Source organism: Vanessa cardui, chromosome 15 (assembly GCF_905220365.1).
Source record: "Vanessa cardui chromosome 15, ilVanCard2.1, whole genome shotgun sequence".
NCBI classification, from domain to species: Eukaryota; Metazoa; Arthropoda; class Insecta; order Lepidoptera; family Nymphalidae; genus Vanessa; species Vanessa cardui.
In genome coordinates, this window is record NC_061137.1 from 11260737 (window position 1) to 11283689 (window position 22953).

Consider the following 22953-nt stretch of genomic DNA (forward strand, 5'->3'; position numbering starts at 1 on the left):
TATAATTTGAACCCATTACTATTAAATAAAGCACTAGATTGTGCCTTTTCTAAAAAATTTCATAATTCGTTTAATATTCATAATTAATAAAAAAAAAGTCTTGTAAAATGAGTATGATAAGTTAATTGTTTCCCCAGTACAATCAATTAAGTACCTAAGCATGTACTGTGTAATGATTTTAATTTTTTTGCAATGCTTTCTCTTGTGACAGCTAGTTAAGCTGACGCCTGACATTGACGTTTCTTTCACTTGGTGAATGGCCGAGTCCATTGCTTTATCTTTATAACTATAATATATTATTTACACACTACCATTATAATGAGGTGACGTGGATCTATTACAAAGCTTATAACTTATGCATTCCAGTTGAACACATAGTAAAATAATCACATGTGACAATGGCCGGGGCGCCGGTAAAATTGGGTTCAATACTATCGTTTTGTGTTGTGTTCTACGCGATATTTTATAGAAAAGATAACTTCGAAGATGGTAGGCTGTCTCCGGTGAAAGAACACCTGTTATATTTAGAAAATGAGAACAAAGTAGGTTCTGGAACACATCAGCCCAAGGTGGCACTGGGTTATGGAGCTTGCCATGACCTCTTTGTCAACGCAACGTCCTTGTTAAATCCGAGAGATTTAAAAGGGGCTCCCGAACATTTTAACGAGATATCCAGTAAAGACGAATTTTTAAAAAGTTTTACCTATTTTTTCAAACACGGTGCTGCTGCTGAGTAAGTTGAATTTATTATCTGTACTGTTTAATATTTATTAAATATTTGATGAATTAAAATATATGTGTCAATTTCTTTTTATTCTATGCAACAAATTTTTTTTTTTTTCAGGAGATTTATGTCTAACAGTGCACTATATGATGAGCTTGTCGAACAATCATTAAAACTCCCAGACACCAGATGGGCTATCGGAGGAAATGCACCTCTCATGGCAAATAGATTCCATTTAGAGGGATGGAAAGTATTGTTAGGTGCAAAAATGAGCAAAAAATTAAAAAGTTACATTCCAAAAGATATAGAGATAGTTGGTGATAACGGTAATGAAGAAGTTAAGGATGATATCCACATGATATTAGAATACAGGGCTGATGAAAAGTTTGGTGAATACAAATCGCCCAGAGCAAACAGGTACATCATGCATAATGATGAAAATAACCCTCTACTAACTTCCTTAGAGAAGTTAGGGGAACATCTAATAACCTTTAGTCCTAACTTACTAGTCATTAGCGGCTTACAAATGATGGATAATTTCCCATTCAAACAAGGTGACAAAGGTAAGTCATCGATAAAGCTTTGTTTAAATGTTAAAATACATAATAATTATTAATATTTGATTGTATTTTTATCATTATCTGCAAAATTTCAGCTCAAACAGCATATTAGAAGTTGTCATAAATTAAATAAAATAAGAATTTTATATACATACTTACATGTGACATTAAGTTGAATAGTATATGTTGTTAAAAAAGAGTGTAATAATTATATATTATGAAATGTACTCATTCAATTAAAAATTTGCAAAACTGATGAATATTTCCAATATTGTTTATATAATGTAATAATAAACTATATCTTGTAAGCCAAGACAGTAAAGAATTTGAACATATGTATCTTCACTGATTATAGGCTCAAAACTGACCAAACACTACTTTATTTTCCAATTATTACATTTATAATTTATCCTGTATTTGGTGGTGATTAAAATATTAAATATAAGTAAATTGTCAATTTGAGTTCACCAATCCACATTGGAGCAGCATAGTGGAATAAGCTCTAAACATTCTGCATAAAAGAATAGGAGGGCTTAATTCGATTGTGGAACCTTACAACAAGCTTCTTTTTTATATCTTATTTTAGTAAAGTTGACTGATAAAACTGTAAATACAACTTGATAGATAGCTATACATTTTTCCTCTTTTAATATCCATTACATTGTACATTTTCTATAATTTCAGATTTAAGAGCTGAAAGACTGGAACTCGTCAAGGAACAGATTTTATCTCAGCCTGTGAATACATTAGCTCACTTTGAAATGGCAAGCTATGTAGATTTAGAGTTACTCTTACACTTAACAACAAAAGTACTACCATTTGTGGACTCAGTTGGTATGAACGAACAGGAACTGTCAAACCTCAATAGTGTCTTGGAATATGGGAAGGTAATGGTTGTCGCTGATTCAAATCCAAGAGTTGCCACGGCATTGGACCAAATGCGTAAAACATTCCAACTAATCAGACAAAAGAACACAGATAATGGCAGCAAAAGGAAATTGACACGTATTCACGTACACACTTTAGCATATCAAGCCATCTTAACTGTAAAGGGCTCACATTGGAAGAGGACAAAGGCAGCCGCTGCCAAGGCTTCCTTGACAGCTCATAGATATGTTTGTAATAGTAAAAATATAGCTTTAGATAAATGCAAGCTTCTTCTAGATGACAGCTTTTCAACAACAACAGATGATAATAATAACAGTAGAGTATTCTTTGAAGCAACAGAGCCTGTCGCCTGCTGGGATGAGGTGCTGGATAATGATGAAGTAGACATTTGTGTGGCACCTGTTCTTATTTGTACTGAAGCTCAGTTGACAGCTGGTGCAGGAGATAACATTTCTGCTGCAGGTTTAGTCTTACAAGTGGAGAAATGAGTCTTAGGGTGATATGTATTTAAATATAAAACTCGTGTTTTGAGCAATTTGGTGTTAGGCATATTTTATGAATCGAAATATTTATTTATTAATCTAATATTTATGACTACAGTTTTAAGCTCTGCTAGGGATTACTGTTTTTTATTTACAAATATTTATATGTCCAACACTATATGTTAAAAGGCATAGAACAATACTTTTTTTTTATAAAGCTTAATATATAATCTTATTTATTGAAATGAACAATACAAACGAATTTTTATTAAATAACAATTTGTGAACGTAAGATTCTCAGTTATTGCATAATGTTCTACATTTAATTATAGAATGTGCCATTTTATTAATAATATCTTGCCTGTAATGTTGTAATGTGTTCATTATTTTGAATATGTATATTGAAGTACAATTTATCATAAACTGCTCATTAATATTTATATTTGGTTGTAACAGATATTTGGATATATAAACAACTGTTATTTTTCTTTATATATTAATAAAAGTGTTGACTTGAATAATTTCTAAACATTCCTGTAAATGTGAATAATTTCTGACTGCATTTTATTGTATTTAATATAATAAAACTATCAATGGTTATAAATAGTGTTTATTTAAATAAAACCCAATAAATAACATTACATACTGAGACAAACATATAAAGAACTTAAAATAAATAAAATGAAAGCAATTAATTTGTTTTCATAAAAATAATAACAGTTACTTGGTATAAAACATGAATTTAGCTCTGCTTTAAATAAATAGTAGTTGTAATACTTTAATGAGACTGCAATTATGGTTTAATAGGACATAAATTATTTAGCAGACAATTTATTATCAACCTATAGACCCTGTAGTTGGGTTAATACGAGTACATTGTAACCTACTAGAGTATATTAATGATTAAATAGTTCAACTACTGGATTAAATATTTGTAACAACTTCTAAACACTACAAGTTATGACTAAATTACACAATAATATGATGGTTTTTGATAATTAAATAACTTTAATGAAATATATCTAGTCGCTAAGATTAATAGCAAGATTATATATTTCTTACGACTATGTGATATTTATCAACTAGGAGAGTATTAATGAACTATGTGGCGTCATAGTTGCCACTTATAAGCCTTATCCTTATAAACCATATAGTCTAGTGTGATTTAGTCCTCCAATAGATACAATGTACTTTCGTCTTCGTCTTTCGTCTATCTCAAAAATAATTAAATGCCATTATTTCATACATCATATTTCTATACACCTTTTTTGTTGCATATTTGGTAGATTAATTGTAAGACTTTTGTGAAATCAAAAGAATTACATAACAAAATTCGCATTGCACACACAGCTCAGCATTTTTACACCTAATTCATCCCCCTCCACATAGTTTATCAATACTATATTACTAATGATTTACAAAAAATATATTTACAAGCAATTTCATGTAATATGCAAATATTACAGCCATATTGAAAAAATATAATTTTTTTTTCTTACATATATATTCAAACATATCAAGGCAATTTATCCAGAGGCAAAACAAATCAAAACAAAGTTAAAAATAATTTACATGAAACATAGTCCCTATATTAGTAGTTATAATAATCTAAATGTATTTTTATATGCTTTTTTTTATTTTCTAGATTACTCGTACATTTACTTTAGAGAATATTAGATTGCATATAAGTTATATGTTATAATGTTATCTTATAAAATAATTCATGCATAAGTTACATCTATAATAATGGGAACCAACAATAAACATGATTGTAGACAGATTCAAGGATAACAAAAAAGGATATTTAGTTAATTCAGTCTTAAAAGGGGTGTTTAAAATAATATAGAAGTCAATTCTTATTCGTCCATGTCTTCATCATTAAATTTGATTTTCTTGTTCGCGGATTGGCCTATAGCTCGGTAAGGGTCATAAAGCCCGCTTCTTACAAATCGTTTTGCAGCCTCCAGGTCTACCGTGGGTCTCTTCTCTTTGTCTTTTACTTCTTGCCATTTCACCATAACTGTTTTGATTCTTTGGAGTTCGTCTTTTATGGGGTGCGTAGTCGGATCTACACCTTCAACGCGCAATTGTACCCAATGAAGGGAATTCAATGTGAAAGCCAGGAACAAGTCCAATTCAATCTGCGCCGGAAGACACATCTTATCGTATTGTGCCCTAAGAGGCAATAGTTTCTCCAAAACATGTTCTAGCTCAATTAAATTCTGTTTGAGACTCTCATATTTGTTTACGAATTCGGTGTCCTTGGCAAGTTCGCCGTATTCAAGATTCCAATCCATATCCATCAATATGGCAGTGTTTCAACGAACAGTAGAAACGTTATGCTCAATAAGAACAATTGGAAAATTATGCGTTGCAATAGAATTATTCCGGAAGGACCACGTTTTTTATTTAACCTTCTAAATTGATATTTGACATTGACAATTTAATAAAATTTTCTTACCAGTTATAGTTACCTACCACAGAGATGAGGTACCTATCAAGTACCAGCTATCCGAGGTCCAATCAATAAATTTTAGTCATAGACAATGACGTGCTACCAACTGCATAATACTGTTACTATTTTATATATTTTTAATGCAAGCATAGATACGTTTGCTTTACGTTATTATTAAATTTTAATTATGCTTAACGCTTACTATTCGGTTCATATTAAATAGCAAGTCTTGTAACAAATATGTTTACATAAATCTTCATACTTAGCTCGATTAGCGACTATTTATCGGTCAGATAGTGATGTTTCTGTATTTTTTTTTTAGTAATTACCTAATATATTTCCTTAATAATATAGACTTTTCTTTGATACGTTACCCTGTACTTTTTGGTATACCTGATAAAGTGTATGCAACTATGCAAAATATCATGAGGATTGGAAGAGTAGCTACGACGTGAATACGTAACAAAAAGATTAGAATAGTAATGATGGAAAGGGAATTTTTTATAAACTTACAGTTTATTAATGAAAATAAAATGTAATTTAATATTATTTATTTAGAGGAAAAACACAATTATAATTTGCAGTTAGTAATGGATGTACTTCAATATTTTATTACAGTTTTCCAATACATTTAAGTGATTCATAGTGTCCTACATACTATTTATGCATTATAGTTATTAACGAAAAAGGCTGTATCAATCATCTAAGTATTCAAAAGGTTCAGGAGGCTCAGGCTCCTTTTCTTCTTCAGTTTTAGGGCCAAATGCTGCTACTGGCTCAACCAAAACTTGTTCCCCATCTCCAGAATGGTTTAGCATTACAATACCACCAATTGTCACATCTTTTAATGGGAAAAATCCTGAACCTTCAACAACAGATAAAGCTTTGAGTTGCTGACGCATCACCCTGGCTGGATTGCTAAGAATTTCAAAGTTTGGTTCAGGTTCTTTCTTTTCCTTAGTTTCTTTTTCTTCACCTTCCTTTTCGTCTTTTTTTCCTTCCTTTGATGTGCCAGGTTTCTCATCTTTGTCAGATTTACCGTGCACTGTGATATTTGGATTGGGTGATTTTGAAGGTTTCTTCTCCTCTTCATCAACATCCATTTTAGAAGTAGTAGATGATGTCACACTGCTAGACGAACCTTCTGTTCCATGTGCACGCCTTCTAGCCCTGGCAGCTGCAATACTTAATACTGCAGTAGTAACTCTTTCCCTCTCTTCACGTTTCTTCTCTTCAAGTGGTGCTGGGTAGGCATAAAGCGATGGTTTTGAGTTGGATTTGAGTTCGAGCTGTGGCATCTTCAGATCAGAATTAAGAGCAATCAAACAGGTTGGGGTAAAAGCAAGAGATAAACAGTGAGCCAGTGGGAACCAGTACCAGTACTGCGTAAATACTAACATTCCAACGACTGCAAGCATGTTCATGTGACCAGTTCTGTTTTGTAGAGAAACAGTTACATTACGTCCACCAGCATCAATGATTCCTTGAGCAAGAATAGCTCCGAATTTCGCCATTACATCTTCATGTTTGTTTGAAATCACTTGGGCGTACAGTTGCCGGAAGTACGTAACTTTGGGGCAAAGTGCTTCTGTTTGCTGGATTAAGATCATGGCAGAAGCAATCAATGCTCCTTGTCGTACAAAGTTAACAGGGTCAAATTTAACCATAGGTTCTAAAAGACCGATTGCTTCACGATTTCCGGTACCAGCACAGGCGATACCCAACGCCATAGCGGCTCCATAACGGACGTGTGGATTATACGATTCAGCTAATAGTGACACGACAGATGGACATTGCTCTGGAGTCCTAAAGAGTAAGAAACCAAGAGCTGTAACAGCAGCGCGTCGTACATCATCATTTACATCTGATACTGCAACATGAAGTAAAGTACGAATAGAGTCATTATTTCCAGTTCCACAGTAAGCAGTAGCAATTGTGTAGCAACCAGCTCGCCGCAACAAAGGATCCTTGTCTCTCAATAATTGTTGAACAAGTGCATCAGCTTCTTCAAGTCTTCCATACATAGTAAATGCAATACCAACGGCTAAACCACGTAATATTTTTTCGTGTTGGGTTTCTTGGGCATATGCAACCATATCTTCGATGGCGGCGGCATGTCGTGATCCCAACATTACCATTCCCATGGCTATTCCGGCTGCTTCACCAGTGACTGCATCATCTTGATACAAATTAAACTTGAGCTGTTCATAAACATCTTGCCTATGTGTTCCCATTGCAGCTAGACCTAGCCCTAAGCAACCTCCATGACGCACCATTTCATTTTGAGCATCTTTTAATTGTGTTAAAAGATAGTCAATGATATTGGCGCCATGGTTAGCATGGATCAAACCTAAAGCATAAAGGCCTCCACCCTCAGAGTATCCAGAAGAGGGTCCAGCTTCTTTTGGCAAATAAGACTGCATGAGAGCTAAGGATTCATTTTCGTGGCCACGATGGATGACGCCTAATGAAGCTGTTACAGTTAACTTGGCCCAATTTGTGGCTCTCGCTAACCATTCTAAATTGTCCCTCAGAAACTGATCGCTTGTTGTTCCTGCATGCATAAAGGCATTGGCTATAACTGTAGCTGTGTGGCAAATTGATACCCTAATAGCATCTTTAGTATTTTTTAAGATTAGCATATCAGCATGATTAGATCTTATTAAAAATTGTAATTGTAAGCCTATAGATACATCTCCACCTAATATTGATATTAATTTTTCTACCCTCTTCTGATGTTCCTTTTCTTCATCATTAAGACTATCTATATCTCTTTCTGGTTTTTTAGATTCTTCAACGGGTGCCTGATCTACTTCCATAGAGGTCTCAGGGAAGGGGCCACCTTGGGGCTGAGGTTTCCCGCCAAGTGCACTTGGAATTGGTGCTGTGATTCTGAGGGCCTGAAGAACTCTGCCTAAGAACTGTTGAGTAGCTGAATCATACAAGTCAAAGCCAATTTGATAAGCCATGAGTACTGATTCTTGAGGACCATGGGTCAATTTGTCAAGAATTTCAGCTACGGAGATAGGATCTTCAAGGAAGATGAGACATTGACACATGTTTACATAGTCTGGTATGTTTAGCCCTCTATATAATCCAACTAAAGAACGAAGAACTGTACTACGGAATCCTCTATTCTGGAGCAGACTCATAGCAACTGTAAAGGCATACTGCAGCATTCCTGTAACAGAGACATAAGAGTTTTTTTAGGTGTCACATTTGTAAAGAAAGTTTAAAATATTAAGTTGTATTTGAATATAAAAAAAAAGTAAAAGTAAAATTTGAATATAGAACAACATAAAAATACTATTCTCATATGATCTTAATCACATTAAAAACAAATAATATGTTAATTGTTTTTACATAAAGCATGTAACTTTTGTGTATTCCATAATATCTCTTTAGAAAGAATAATAAAATAGATACTTCGATCAGTTTACCTTATGCATTAGTAGACTTTTGAAACAAACATTTTCTTTGTTACTAGTTGATATCATTTTACATATTATTCATTTATGAACTTTTAACAATTCAATTTTGTATGTCTGTTATAAACAAGTAATGATAGTATTTAAGAAAGAAAATTCAGCCTAATACATGAAAAATATATTTTTTACAATAGGGACATAAAGGTTTACCTGATATGTCATCAGATTTCATGATAGATTCTTCGAATATGTCCATTCGGCGAGTCTCTAAAGCTAATCCAAGAGCTTGTCTGTACTGTCCATCTTCCAAACACCTCTGGAACATCCGGTTAACAATAGCCTCCAAGCGAGGATCGATGGGTTCTGAAGTACTGTCGATAAAAAGAGCTTTTCGCTTTTGTGTATAAAAGTCAATTGCTTTTGCGATTGTTGTGTCGACATATTCGTTTCTTGCGTTTACGTCGAACAAATCACCAGCCCCTAGCGCGTATGTAAGAGAATCTTCAAATGCTCCCAAATGGTAATAAACCTTACTCGCTACTAAAGCAGCCAGTTGATGCTGAGAAAAAACTTTATCTTCGTGTAGAATTTCAATTTTTTCAATGGATTCAGATATTTCAGGCCAAAATTCGTCAACGATATTGTCCAATCTCTTCAATGCAAACTCTTTTACCTCATGCATCGGCTCATCCAGCAGGGATATAATCCCCGCAGCTGATGTGATATTCATTTTTATTCAATTTTCTTTACTTTATAATACTTAATTTAAAAATTATTTTGTATGAAATTAGAACAAATCACAATACAAGTTCACGACTTCACCATGAATTGACAAATTTGTTTTATGCAGAGTCAATATCAGAGAATAGTCTTTTCTCAAAGGTATAATCTTAAAGTTTCAACAGTTTTAGCCAATGGCAAATGTTAACTAATCTCGAACCAAAATTCTATTGGTTAATATTGAACAAAGAGAGAGCAAGGAAATCGCACCTATTTCTTAAGTCTATGGTAAGTATTTTACATTTACCAAATTAATATATTTTTATTAAAAAAATATTGTGTACAATAAATTGTTATTATATTTTTATTTTTAAATTATAGTTTTGTATGCAAAATACATAGTAAAATCATTAATGAACGTTATTATTGTGACATTGATGGCCATAACATAATGAGTTGTCATTTTAGTGTCAAAAACACGAAGTATAGAGCAACGTAGTTTTTAGCACGTAGTACGAAACAGCTGCTTAGGATCGTAACTGTGAATCAATTTTAACTTAATTATACAAAATGTTGGACTTATTTAGCATCTTCAGCAAAGGAGGGATTGTATTGTGGTGTTTTCAGAGTACGAGTGAAATTTTTTCGCCGTCTGTGAATGCACTTATACGGAATGTTATCTTACAAGTAAGTCCATTGCCAAACAGGAGCCTTGTTCACATTCATATTGCGTTCAACAAGGTTCAAGTTACTGTATTCATTAATTATTTAATCAATAAAGCGTAACATTAATTGAGCATTATTTATTCAGATGCTAATTGGTAATATTAAAACGATTTTATGTTGTAGGAACGTTCAGGTAACAACACGTTTAATCATAATGCCTTGAGCTTGCAATATAAGCTCGACAATGAGTTTGAATTGGTGTTTGTGGTAGCCTATCAACGCATACTACAACTATCCTATGTGGATAAATTTTTGAATGACATACACCTAGAATTCAGAGACAAGTACAAGAATGAATTGCAAGGTGGCAGGCATAATATGGACTTTGATTTTAAGACCACCTTTGATAATGTCCTCAAGCAATGTGAACATTGGGGTATGTATTATCGAACCACTAAATACACTGAGAGAGGCATAAACTAACATTTGTGTAGAAACACTTTCAAATTGTTCATATTTTTTATAGAGACTTCTCATTACTTCTCTGTTTAACTCTCCAAAGTACTATAACTTTAATTATGATAATTAATGACATTAATGTTTAGTAATGATTGATGTAATCATTCATTTTTTGATGTAACAAGCTATTGCATTGATGCATACAATACAAATTCACAATTGTAAAAGCTTTTTTTAGTTAAAATGACTAACTATATAATTGCAATTTATATTTCAGCTAAATCACAAGCTAAGATTCCAAAGCAAATGAGGACATTTGAAGACTCGCAGAAGTCAAAAAAGACTGTGGCATCTATGATAGAACGTAAAGGAGAAGAAAAGAGCAAAAAATCAGGTAGATAATCTATCTTACTAGTTTTCACCCCACCACTCATGTGACTACTACTATTTTTGGCACATGAATAATTAATTACATTTGTGTAATAATGTCAGTAATTATTTATGTAAAGCTGCTTTGAATTTCATAACTTTAAATTGAATTTAAAACTGATTTAGAATGAAGTACCACCAAGAAACTTATTAGTTATTCTTTTTCAAGTAAAATTTACATAAACAATGATGGTTCTTTGGCTTCTGTATGTTTCAAATGATTATCTTTATCAATAACTAGCAGACTCGACACACATTTTCCTTTCCAAGATGTACATATCCAATTGAAACTAGAACATAGATTAGATAGATTAGATATTTAAAAAATATAGTGAATATGTAAATATGCAAAGTAATAGTGATTTATGTAATGCTATATACACTATGGTATGCACCATATTACAAAATGTCATAAACATTCACAAGTTTTCAGTATTTTTTTTAATTATCTGTGCATTTATAAAAAAAAGACATTATTAATGGCCCAGAGAAATTCTTAACTATTTTCAATATTATGTTATATGTTTCTTTATACTACTTAAGGAACTAACAATTTAATATTTTACATTGAATTATACAGAAAACAATAATTTTTCACATAGATATTAACACATAAAAATAACACATATTTCATAATGCTAAAAACAGAAACAAAAAAGCTTTGCTGTATGTAAAAGTACAATTATATTTTGAATAATTAATTGACCATTAGCTATTTGTCTCGGCTTCACTTGTGTAGGTTAAGGGTCTATTAAGGCATATATTTCAAGGATGTAGTGGTGCTCCATAACCCTAACTATATTTATGTTTAATTCTTTTCAATTTTTCATACAGCCATAGAAAATTTTAGTTTCATATGTAATGTCACGGTAATAATCGACGTGATAACGGAACGTGAATACAGAGTATGGTCAAGTTTACTGACATAAGTGAAGTGATACATTGCATAGGTTCTTACAAGATTATGTAAATCATTTCATTATTATTATAACATAGTATAAAACGAAGTCGATTATCGCTATCTGTCCCTATGTATGCTTAGATCTTTTATTACGCAACAGATTTAGATGAGGTTTTTTTAATATATCTAGAGAGTGATTCGAGAGGAATATTTTTGTTTTTGACACATTGACATTATAAACAGTAAAAAAACACTGATAATGTATTATTAGTATGTTACCAGTGCGAAGCCGGGTCAGGTTGCTAGTTGTTCATAATTCAATATAATCTCGTAATTAAGGGAAGATATTGTTAGCAAACATACATATGACTGTTGAAACTCTGAGAAACCCTAATCCTTGATAATTGATTTTCCCTAATTTATTACATTTATTAGGATTTATTGGGATATTTACCACGAGACTCGTAAAACAAGACATTCGTAGATAATGTCGAAATATCGAGCTCCAACAGATAAAAATTAAAAACATGGTAAACTAACCATGTTAATTTAAAATTCCCTAATTTAATTGAAGGTTTTCCAACTGTGGAATAGTTACTGGCCATTAAATCAATCTTAGTGGTGTGTGAAAGTTTTCCTAAGATAAGTTTCAATATCCTTGATTACAGTTAAGATAGTAGAAAACAAGAGCATTCCTAACGGCAAAGTAGAGGAATCACCAGAGGCCGATGATGACGTCATCGCCGCGAACAGAGCAAAGCTCGCTCAGAAACTATCCGCTAAGACCAAGAAGGATACCAAGTAAGTGCATGAATCGGTTATTATGTTTATTATTACTTCACTTGTTATATAAATAGTAAAAACTCTTCAGATAAAAAGAACACAATCGTGACGTAATATAGTGCTTGACTTAAGTAATACTATAAATTTAAACACGTAATGCAATGGACATATGTTACCTTACGGGAGAATTTAATATGAATTATTAAAATGATTATATTTTTAAATAATAAATATTGTTTAAAAAAAAGTATAGTACGACACAACTTAGGTGTCGCATCGGCAAAATTCGTAATACCGATCACATCCGAATTAAGTACGCTATCCCAAATTATCAATATTTATTTCTCACGCGAATATGATCTTTGCTCAAACGTAATAACTTGTAATGTCATATGATCTAATATATTCGTCAATTTGACGCGTCGATTTACATGCATTTGCTTTCTCTGACGCGTGAATCTATAGCGACGAATAGGGTCGAACGGCGCGATAGGGAGCTATTTCTATTGGTCTTATTAATCGGCAGTAATCGGTTTTATTTTCATTCCATTGCATTTTCCGATGCTAAATCTAATTTGTGTCGTACTATACGCACATTACTTTGTTCAAATGTATACGTGAAATTGCCTCGGGGCTGCTTACCCTCTAATCAAATCAAATCAAATCAAATCAAATCAATTTTATTCAAGTAAACTTCACAATGAAGCGTTTTTGAATCGTCAATAATCAAATACTACCACCGTTTCGGAAAGCAGCTTCTAGCGAGAAGAAACGGCAAGAAACTCGCATAGTTGCTCTTTTCAAATAAACACATTTACAATGCTGTTATTGATAGTAATTAGCGTCCTATGATGGAACCCGAGCCTAACTCCAGGCGTTTCTCTCTAATAAGTACTCTTTTAATGAATAGTATGATTTATTTATTAATTTAGTCTTAATAATATTTTTAAATTTTGAAAATGGTAAATTGGTTATATTTTCCGGTATCTTATTATATATGCGTATACTATCGCCCAAAAACGTTCTATAAACGGAAACTGGGGGTTACAAATGGGGGTGGGGGTCTAAAGTTGACCATGATTAACAATTAGTAAAGAATGTACGAAAGAGTTTGAATTGACTCATCAGGAAATCCCCGAAGAGTCCAAAGACAACTCAGGAGCGCGTGAAGAAACCGCGCGTGTGGGAACTGGGCGGCGGCTCGCGCGACCTGCCGTCGCTCGACTTCAGCAGCGACAAGGACGCCGCCCTCGCCGACTACGCCGACCACGCGCCAGACACGCAGGTAACCCCCCTTCCCACTACGAAATTGCGTCACCACACAACACTACGCATCCCCACCACCACACTACCAAACACCACTTCCAATTACATACAACAACAGCCTGTAAATTTCCCACTGCTGGGCTAAGGCTTCCTCTCCCTTTGAGGAGAAGGTTTGGAACATATTCCACCACGCTGTTCCAATGTCGAGAATGAAGAGTCGAGATGGCCCAGTGGTTAGAACGCGTGCATCTTAACCGATAATTGCGGGTTCAAACCCAGGCAAGCGCCGCTGATTCATGTGCTTAATTTGTCTGCATAGTTCATCTCGTACTCGGCGGTGAAGGAAAACATCGTGAGGAAACCTGCATGTGACAAATTTCATAGAAATTCTGCCACATGTGTATTCCACCAACCCGCATTGGAACAGCGTGTTGGAATATGTTCCAAACCTTCTCCTCTAAGGGAGAGGAGGCCTTTAGCCCAGCAGTAGGAATTTACAGGCTGTTGTTGTTTGTTGTTGTTGTTGTTCCAATGTGGGTTTGTGGAGTACACATTTGGCAGAGTTTCTATGAAATTAGACACATGCAGAATTCCTCGCGATGTTTTCCTTCACCGCCGATTAGATGAATTATAAACACAAATTAAGCACATGAATATTCAGTGGTGCTAGCCTGGGTTTGAACCCGCAATCATCGGTGAAGATGCACGCGTTCGAACCACTGGGCATTCTGGGCTCGGCTCTCACCACTATGTTCCACTTGCAATCAAATGGCAAAGTTAAACAATTTAACTTTGTGTACATCACTAGTTGCTGGGTCAAATGGCCGGCGCCATCCGCGACCTTGAGGTGGAGTCTGATGACAGCAGCAGCGAGGACGAAGTTGAGCAAACACATTCCAGTCCTAAGAAGAGTGGGGGCATGTTTAGTATATTCAAGGGTAAGATATATATTGATGTTTCTCTAATAAATTCCACAGACATTTTTAACTTTGCCGTTTCGTAAATTTCAATCATTTGTAAAAAAAACATTGTCAAAAAAGGCATATTATTCAATACAAGGTTATACAGACGATAAAAAAGCGTGGAATTAATACTTGTTGACTTCCAGGCAGGATATATTACATACATATATAATTGTATTGAACTAACATTGGCTGTATTTTTGTTGTTGAAAAAGAGTGACTCCTGAGTTTGTGGCCGGTTCTTCTCGGTAAAATTAAAATCCCAAACCGGTGGTAGCTTCACGTAATATTGTTTGTTAAATAACGATTCAAAATTGCTTGTAAAAGCTTATTTAAATAGAGTATATTTTGATTTGAATCTTCGGAACATTTAAATAATTTCACGGAAGTACAGGTTTGTCTCTAACTCCTGGCAAACTGCCTGTTACCGACCTAAAGGGTACAATACAAAGAAGATATATATTGTTGTTACAAGACTACCCAATTTCTTTTCTCCATAAAGAAGTGCGTTACTGATAAATGAGAATAGATTGCCTAATGTCCTCTTTTTTTTCCTGTCCTTTATCCAAAATATTTGGGTTCGCGTAGTATCTTATCGTCCACACCCTTCCCTCTCATATACCTCCTCTTCCCATATAAATACGCTAGATCAGACAGGTGGGCAGGTCGCCTAATATGCACAGTACTAATAGAAACAATTCAATTTCCAAATAAAGGTCTGGTGGGTTCAAAGGCCCTGTCGGAGGAGACCATGCGACCGGTTTTGGACAAGATGCGCGACCATCTCATAGGCAAGAACGTCGCCGCTGACATCGCTAACAAGCTCTGTGACTCTGTCTCTGCCAAGCTTGAAGGAAAGGTATACATTATTATATATTTTTTCTTAACATAACTCAGTATTTTACATTAATTTATATAATCAATTTATAAGTTAGTATTATTGAATAATGTTTTTTGTATTAGCAAAAGGAAATTTGAATTATTTTATTTATTTATGTTGAAATTTTAATGCCCCATTCGGTAGTTTATCTGATAAGCGCTGCAGTTATAACAATTGATGTACCTCTTATAACTGTTTCCGAGTCTAAAGAGAAAATTATTTGTCTAGTCATAAACGTTTGAAATGACTTTGAAAAGAGTCGAGATGGCCCAGTGGTTAGAACGCGTGCATCTTAACCGATGATTGCGGGTTCAAACCCGGGCAAGCACCGCTGATTCATGTGCTTAATTTGTTTTTATAATTCATCTCGTGCTCAGCGGTGAAGGAAACCTGAAGCCATCGTGAGGAAACCTGCATGTGACAAATTTCATAGAAATTCTGCCACATGTGTATTCCACCAACCCGCATTGGAACAGCGTGGTGGAATATGTTCCAAACCTTCTCCTCAAAGGGAGAGGAGGCCTTTAGCCCAGCAGTGGGAATTTACAGGCTGTTGTTGTAAACGTTTGAAAGAAAACTATGTTCGAATGTTCAAGATTACAAATGGTCCTTTCTAGGTGCTCGGTACATTCGATAGCGTGGCGCGCACCGTGAAGGCGACGATTACGGAGGCGCTGGTTCAAATCCTGTCCCCCAAGCGACGTGTGGACATCCTGCGGGACTGCTTGCATGCAAAGCAGCAGGGAAGACCCTACGTGATGGCCTTTTGTGGGGTAAATATATTGAAATTAAACTAGATATAACGGATTTGAATCGCGTATAGTAAGACACAAATTAGATGTAGCATCGGAAAATGCAATGGAATGAAAATAAAACCGATTACTGCCGATTTACACGACCAATAGAAATAGCTCCCTATCGCGCCATTCGACGCTATTCGTCGCTATAGATTCACACGTCAGAGAAAGCAAGAGCATGTACATCGACGCGTCAAATTGACGAATATATTGGGTCATATGATATTGCAAGTTATTACGTTTGTGCAAAGATCATATTCGCGTGAGAAATAAATATTGATAATTTGGGATAGCGTACTTAATTCGGATGTGATCGGTTTTACGAATTTTGCCGATGCGACATCTAAGTTGTGTCGTACTATATATTAATTGTTTTTGACATCCCGACGTTTCGAGCACTTTAAGCGTTCGTGGTCACGGGTAGACTCACGGGTAGTATTTTATCGTAGGAAATTTCGTAAAGGTCCTTTATTGTAGGAATCATCATCATTTATTAACGATTTAAATTTTGACGAATAGAATTATTGAATTTCGGTTTTATTTATAATGTCACGTTAGAACTATTTCAGTAGCAAAATATACATGATTTTTATAAATACAGGAGTGCCTCTATAAACACTATTTGGACCATCTTTATTCCTATTCCATAAAACATATTTTAAGTATTAATGAAGAGGGTATGGAAAAAGCTAATAGCTAGCTGTATATCAGGTTGTTTTTATTTCTATTGTATAAAAAATATTTTAAGTATTAATGAAGAGGGTATCGAAAGAGCTAAGAGTAAGTCGTGTGCCAGGTAAACGGCGTCGGCAAGTCCACGAACCTGGCCAAGATATGCTTCTGGCTGATCGAGAATAAGCTGTCCGTGTTGATAGCGGCGTGCGACACGTTCCGCGCGGGCGCCGTCGAGCAGCTACGCACGCACGTGCGCCGCCTCGACGCGCTACACGCCGGCGCCGTGCACCTCTACGAGAAGGGCTACGGTGAGCACGCACGCACGCACACACGCACATGCACGCACGCACGCATGCACGCCTTCAATTTGTGTGACCTACTACGCTACGAAACACACGCGCACGCACACACGCACGCCTTCAATTTGTGTGACCTACTACGCTACGAAACACACGCGCACGCACACACGCACGCCTTCAATTTGTGTGACCTACTACGCTACGAAACACACGCGCACGCACACACGCACGCCTTCAATTTGTGTGACCTACTACGCTACGAAATACACGCGCACGCACACACACACGCCTTCAATTTGTGTGACCTACTACGCTACGAAACACACGCGCACGCACACACGCACGCCTTCAATTTGTGTGACCTACTACGCTACGAAATACACGCGCACGCACACACACACGCCTTCAATTTGTGTGACCTACTACGCTACGAAATACACGCGCACGCACACACGCACGCCTTCAATTTGTGTGACCTACTACGCTACGAAATACACGCGCACGCACACACGCACGCCTTCAATTCGTGTGATCTAGCCTTGAGCTACGAAGCGATTAATGATAATTGATTTTTTGACAGATTATTGCGTATATATATTTCTTAACTTAGTTGACCTAAAATGAGTCAAATAATTTCTATGTGGGTATTTTTGTTTTAAAATTAATATACATTTATTTTTGTTTTAAAATTAAATTTCATGCAATTTATATTATATACTCCTGTGTTACGCTCAAAATATTTTTATACACTATAGAAAAGGTAACGTTACATTTAAATGTAATTTGGCAGTAGTTTACAATACCCATATAGTACAATGAAATTGAGAATTAACATAAGTTATATGAAAACAGGCAAAGACGCAGCGGGAATCGCAATGGAAGCGATCAAGTACGCAGCCGACTCCAAAATAGACGTCGTGCTAATCGACACGGCGGGTCGCATGCAGGACAACGAACCTCTCATGAGAGCCCTGGCCAAACTCATCAAGGTCAATGAACCAGACCTCGTGCTTTTCGTTGGAGAGGCCCTGGTCGGCAACGAGGCTGTAGACCAATTAGTCAAGTTCAACCAAGCACTCGCTGACCACAGCTCCTCATCCAACCCTCACGTGATCGACGGAATTGTCCTCACGAAGTTCGACACCATTGATGACAAAGTGGGCGCGGCCATATCTATGACGTATATAACCGGACAGCCAATAGTATTCGTTGGTACGGGACAAACGTATACAGATTTGAAAGCGTTAAACGCAAACGCCGTAGTTCATGCCCTTATGAAGTAATTATGGTCATATTTTTTTTATGTTAAATATTGAAATTTAAAGTATTTTCGTTTATGGAAATATGTAATTGTCACAAAAATATCAATTCGAGAGATATTTGATGATATTGTATGAAATAAATTAGAATTTATAATGTTGCCAAGATAAATTTTGAATATATCAATTATCACATATTAACAATAATTATATTGACAAATGGGTGAAATAGTTTTTATTTAGAAATGTATTTCGTTGAACAATAGATAATTTGAAAATACCTGAATTCTTAGTTTTAAAAAACCTATCAACTCTCTTAGTAATTCATTAACTTTAAATAATGTTATATATCCTTTTTTTTAAACTAATCTTTCTCTATTGTTACGTTAGTTCTTGTAAAACTAAAGTTATCTATTTCTACCATTTTTATTAGCTGTTTAGTTTTTCTTCCGCTATAAAGGTGCTGGTAAAAATTTAACGGACCCAAAGGTTAGCGAAAATATACATTTTAAATGCGTAGGATTAATTTTTCAGTGCCTTGTCCCAATATCGAATAAAAAACGAATGCAATTTTATAAATGTCACTGCCTTATTATTCATTTTAATGAAACACATTTATAAAAAAAAAAATAGGTAAAATGTTATTTCATTTGTTATTCGTTTATAAATTCGTTGTTTGCCCTTAAAATTATGATACCTCTGATATATTTGGTACATAGGTTGTATTTTACTGGTATTTTTTTTTTTTTGAAAATAAAATCAACATTTTTTTTGGTTTAGGTTGTATAATTTCGGTCTTAAGTAGTTAAGAACTGGTGTAAAAAAAAGATTTATAAAGATATGTTTTAATTACTTCACATCATTTTTGTCGTTGTATGAAAAGAACGTGAAAATATTATAATATTTTGAAGTTTACATATTTGTGTTTTATTTCCCTAATCTTAAATAAAATAAATACTGTTAGTATTATTATATAAATATTGATGTTACGAATAATAACGTAAGTCTAGAAGAGTAGTAGAATTTTGATCGAGTAGTGTGTACACCGGTTTTCTTTGGTACGTCACTACGAGCCACGAAGTCCCGGTTTCGATTCCCGACCGAGTCAATGCAGAAAGAGTTAATTAGTTTTCTGTTGTCTTGGGTCTGGGTGTTTGTGGTACAGTCATTACTTTTGAATTTCCATAACACAAGTGCTTTTTTTTGCATCAGTGTAATGTATGTGTTGTTGCCACTATTAATATTTATATATACTTCTCAATTTATTATTATTAGAAAAGTTTCACAAATTCTTTATTTAAAAAAAAAACAGCTTAAGGCATAAGGTCACCGTAATGTAAATAGTTATTAACCCACAGCTTGCTGAATTTTTTATTTAGTACTGGACAACGCGCTTTAATTATTATAGCAGGCGCCCAATAAATTTTTAATTGACCTTTTCAATAAGCGTTTCCTAATTATGGTGAATGTTTTTGCGTTTATTTTCGGACATTTTACGGTAACAGTGGTGGACGAATGTTGTGTCGTTACAATGGATAAGGCATACGAGTACGCGAAATCCGCTATAATTAACTTTAAATTAGACAGATGCTGTTGCTTAGCGCCCATAAGAGTAGGCGTGCTCGTTATAGGATATTTCAATTTATTTGTAGCGGTAAGTTTTGATTATTCTCCTGCCTCTCTAAGGATATATTTCCATAAACCTTAAGGTAGAGTGTGACAACCGGTCTTCAATATTCGGTAGACACTGCCAGTGCTAAATGGTTTAGAATTTGTTTTTCTTTTTTCTAACTTTATTATTTTATTTGTAGTATCTATTTTAATATGATTGGTATTAAAATTTAAGTTCAGTTAATATTAAAATTAATTGACTAAATATCATTTAGATATAATTATGACGACAAAAGAAAAGTCGAAACGACCAAGTGGTACTCATTTTCTCAACTCGTGTATGAATCTTAATGGATAAGTTCGGGTTCAGATGTACTTAATCCATGTCGTAATGGTCGGTGAAGAAAAGCATGAGGCAATTGCGTGTGTCAAAAAACTGCCACACGAATTTCCGTGCAGGGCGAAGATGAAGTAGTCACGGTAGCATGCGTAAGCGATCCCGTGGCGCCCGCCGAAAGACGGAGAGGGTACCGCTGGTTTTTTAGTGGGTAAACCCGGTGGACCTGGGCGCACACGGCGTCCAGGGAACCGGGAAGTCCCACACACCCCCTCACTTTCAACCACGTGGGGGAAGCACGTAAAGCGTTTTTCCAGCGAGAAAAAAAGGGCGATGATGAAGTAAGCTCCAATCCTTCTCTTCAAAACGAAAGGAGCACTTAGCTCTGCAGTGGAATATAAATAGGCGGTTCATTTATAACAATGTTAATGTAACGACCTTCTCATATTACAAAATATGTCAAGGCGCCGTTCATAGTTGGCACTACTTAATTGGTATTTATTTCATTTTTCTATGGTAATTCAAATTTCCATTCATAGGTTTTATCTTTGGTGGGAACAGCTGATGGAGGAATCACGCCCCCTTTAATGGAAGTCCAAGAAATGTTTTTAGAAGACAATGCATCTAAGGCTATTGGGATTATGGCGTATTCGTGCGAGTTAGCGTTCAGTGTGCTTTTGCTGTCTGGAATGTACCGCGTAAGTAAATAAATATTAATATCAAATGTGCTGCTGGTCTCCTGAGCTGAAATATCGCAATACTCGATGCGTCTTTGTGCAAGTACAGCGGTACCACAGACTCATGATATATCTATCGTCAAGACATTTTCTGAGCTCTTGTGTGCCGGTTTGAAGGATAAGTGAGCCAGTATTACTTATCCTTTAGTTAGTTAGCACCGGTTAGCACAAGGGATATCAGATTACTGATTACAGTTCCTAAAGTTGGACCTATGGACAATGGTGACCATTTACTATAAGGTGAACTATTTGCCAGAACGCCTACCATTGTAACTAATTTGTATATAAAATTTCATTTTCGAAGGTGTAAGAAATAATTGCGATGAAACATCCATTTGACGTGTCATTCTTATTTATGGATTGTTAATCTTCTTTCAAATTAGAAAATAATTCGTACATGGCAATTATTGTTTACCTTCTTTATTAATTAGTATAAACGAATTATATACAAACTTTACATATTACAATAACACTAATAAGATGTTATTGATTGTTTCAAGAACGACATAATACTCCTGCGCGCGTATGTATACTTCATGATCGCCGCCATTGTGACCGCAGTTCTGGTCTACTCCATGATCATAGCAGCTGTGTCGATGTTGACCAAACTGGTTCTTATTGGAAATATGGGTAAGTCACTTTTGAAAAATTCAAGAGTAGAATTCCACCAACCCGCATTGGAACATCGTGGTGGAATATCTTCCAAAACCCTCTCCTTAATCCTCTGCCATTAAGAAGAGGCCTTAGCCCAGCAGTGGGGAATTTACAGGCTGTTACTGAATATTAATAATTATAATTATTATTCTTTATTATGAATATCTTTGAATTTTATTTTTATATAATTTATTCGTGCATTAACGTTTTTTTTATGATAGTCGTCATTATTAATGTGGCAATGGCATGAGAAATTAACGCACTTGATTTTGTATTATTAATAGTATCATAAAACATGTTTATTATTTTTTTTTTAGTGTTCAATGTCTACGTAATTTTACTCGTGAGAAGCGCAATAGTTGAAATCAAGGAGACGAGTACTTCTGAGAAAAATGGTCACGTGACTCTATACTCTATCGCCAAGGTCCCGCTTGACGTAGAGACAACGGATGTAGAAGTTCCCGCGGAAACAAATCCGAAAATCAACGAAGAAAAGAGTGAACCAAAGAAAGAAGAAGCACAAGTTAAGTTGGAAACTGTCGATGAACACACTAAAGAGGAATAAATTGTATTATTATTGTTATTATTTATTAAAACCTATTATTATATGTGTTTATTTATTTCATTATTTATTTTAAGAAATTGATACGCCACCATTTTGTCTTTTATGGAGTATAACGAGGATAATTTATTATAGTCTTGTAATGTGGAGTAGATATTTGAGTTTACATGTCTTCTATTTTTAAACGTTTGCTAGAAAACATCAAATCAAATCAAATCTAAATAAACTTTATTCAAGTAATGTTTGATGACTAGCATCATCCATATATCCAATATGCACCGAAATAGTGTCTTCGAATAAAATCCAAACGTTCGCTTTAAGAGAGGTTCTGGTCAAATAGCACACAGTCAAAATAGATAAAAAAGGTTTGCAATAATTCGCTGTACGAGTCAAAAGATCCGAGTCTAGAAGAGCCGTTT

At 34.8% G+C, this 22953-nt stretch overlaps 5 protein-coding genes across 5 annotated transcripts; 3 read left to right on the forward strand and 2 right to left on the reverse strand.

The window, feature by feature from the left end:
* Window positions 1–233: 233 nt before the first annotated feature.
* Window positions 234–2864, forward strand: LOC124535621 (ADP-dependent glucokinase). Its single transcript, XM_047111894.1, has 3 exons — window positions 234–733; window positions 845–1287; window positions 1969–2864. The coding sequence occupies exons 1-3, from the start codon at window positions 399–401 to the stop codon at window positions 2658–2660; spliced, it is 1470 nt and encodes a 489-aa protein (XP_046967850.1). The 5' UTR covers window positions 234–398; the 3' UTR covers window positions 2661–2864.
* A 181-nt stretch (window positions 2865–3045) lies between these two features.
* On the reverse strand, window positions 3046–5183 carry LOC124535622 (nuclear nucleic acid-binding protein C1D-like). Its single transcript, XM_047111895.1, has one exon. It carries the CDS (start codon window positions 4955–4957, stop codon window positions 4511–4513), a length of 447 nt encoding a protein of 148 aa, XP_046967851.1. The 5' UTR covers window positions 4958–5183; the 3' UTR covers window positions 3046–4510.
* Window positions 5184–5645: 462 nt separating this feature from the next.
* On the reverse strand, window positions 5646–9385 carry LOC124535620 (26S proteasome non-ATPase regulatory subunit 1). Its single transcript, XM_047111892.1, has 2 exons — window positions 8748–9385; window positions 5646–8290 (listed from the first exon to the last, which is right to left on the reverse strand). The coding sequence occupies exons 1-2, from the start codon at window positions 9265–9267 to the stop codon at window positions 5805–5807; spliced, it is 3006 nt and encodes a 1001-aa protein (XP_046967848.1). The 5' UTR covers window positions 9268–9385; the 3' UTR covers window positions 5646–5804.
* Window positions 9386–9721: 336 nt separating this feature from the next.
* On the forward strand, window positions 9722–19548 carry LOC124535612 (signal recognition particle receptor subunit alpha homolog). Its single transcript, XM_047111881.1, has 10 exons — window positions 9722–9944; window positions 10107–10359; window positions 10660–10776; window positions 12381–12513; window positions 13624–13780; window positions 14570–14699; window positions 15440–15582; window positions 16221–16376; window positions 17197–17383; window positions 18227–19548. The coding sequence occupies exons 1-10, from the start codon at window positions 9828–9830 to the stop codon at window positions 18655–18657; spliced, it is 1824 nt and encodes a 607-aa protein (XP_046967837.1). The 5' UTR covers window positions 9722–9827; the 3' UTR covers window positions 18658–19548.
* A 534-nt stretch (window positions 19549–20082) lies between these two features.
* LOC124535778 lies at window positions 20083–22537 on the forward strand. The gene is made up of 4 exons (XM_047112108.1): window positions 20083–20287; window positions 21121–21279; window positions 21819–21948; window positions 22290–22537. Exons 1-4 carry the CDS (start codon window positions 20093–20095, stop codon window positions 22535–22537), a joined length of 732 nt encoding a protein of 243 aa, XP_046968064.1. The 5' UTR covers window positions 20083–20092.
* Window positions 22538–22953: the final 416 nt, after the last annotated feature.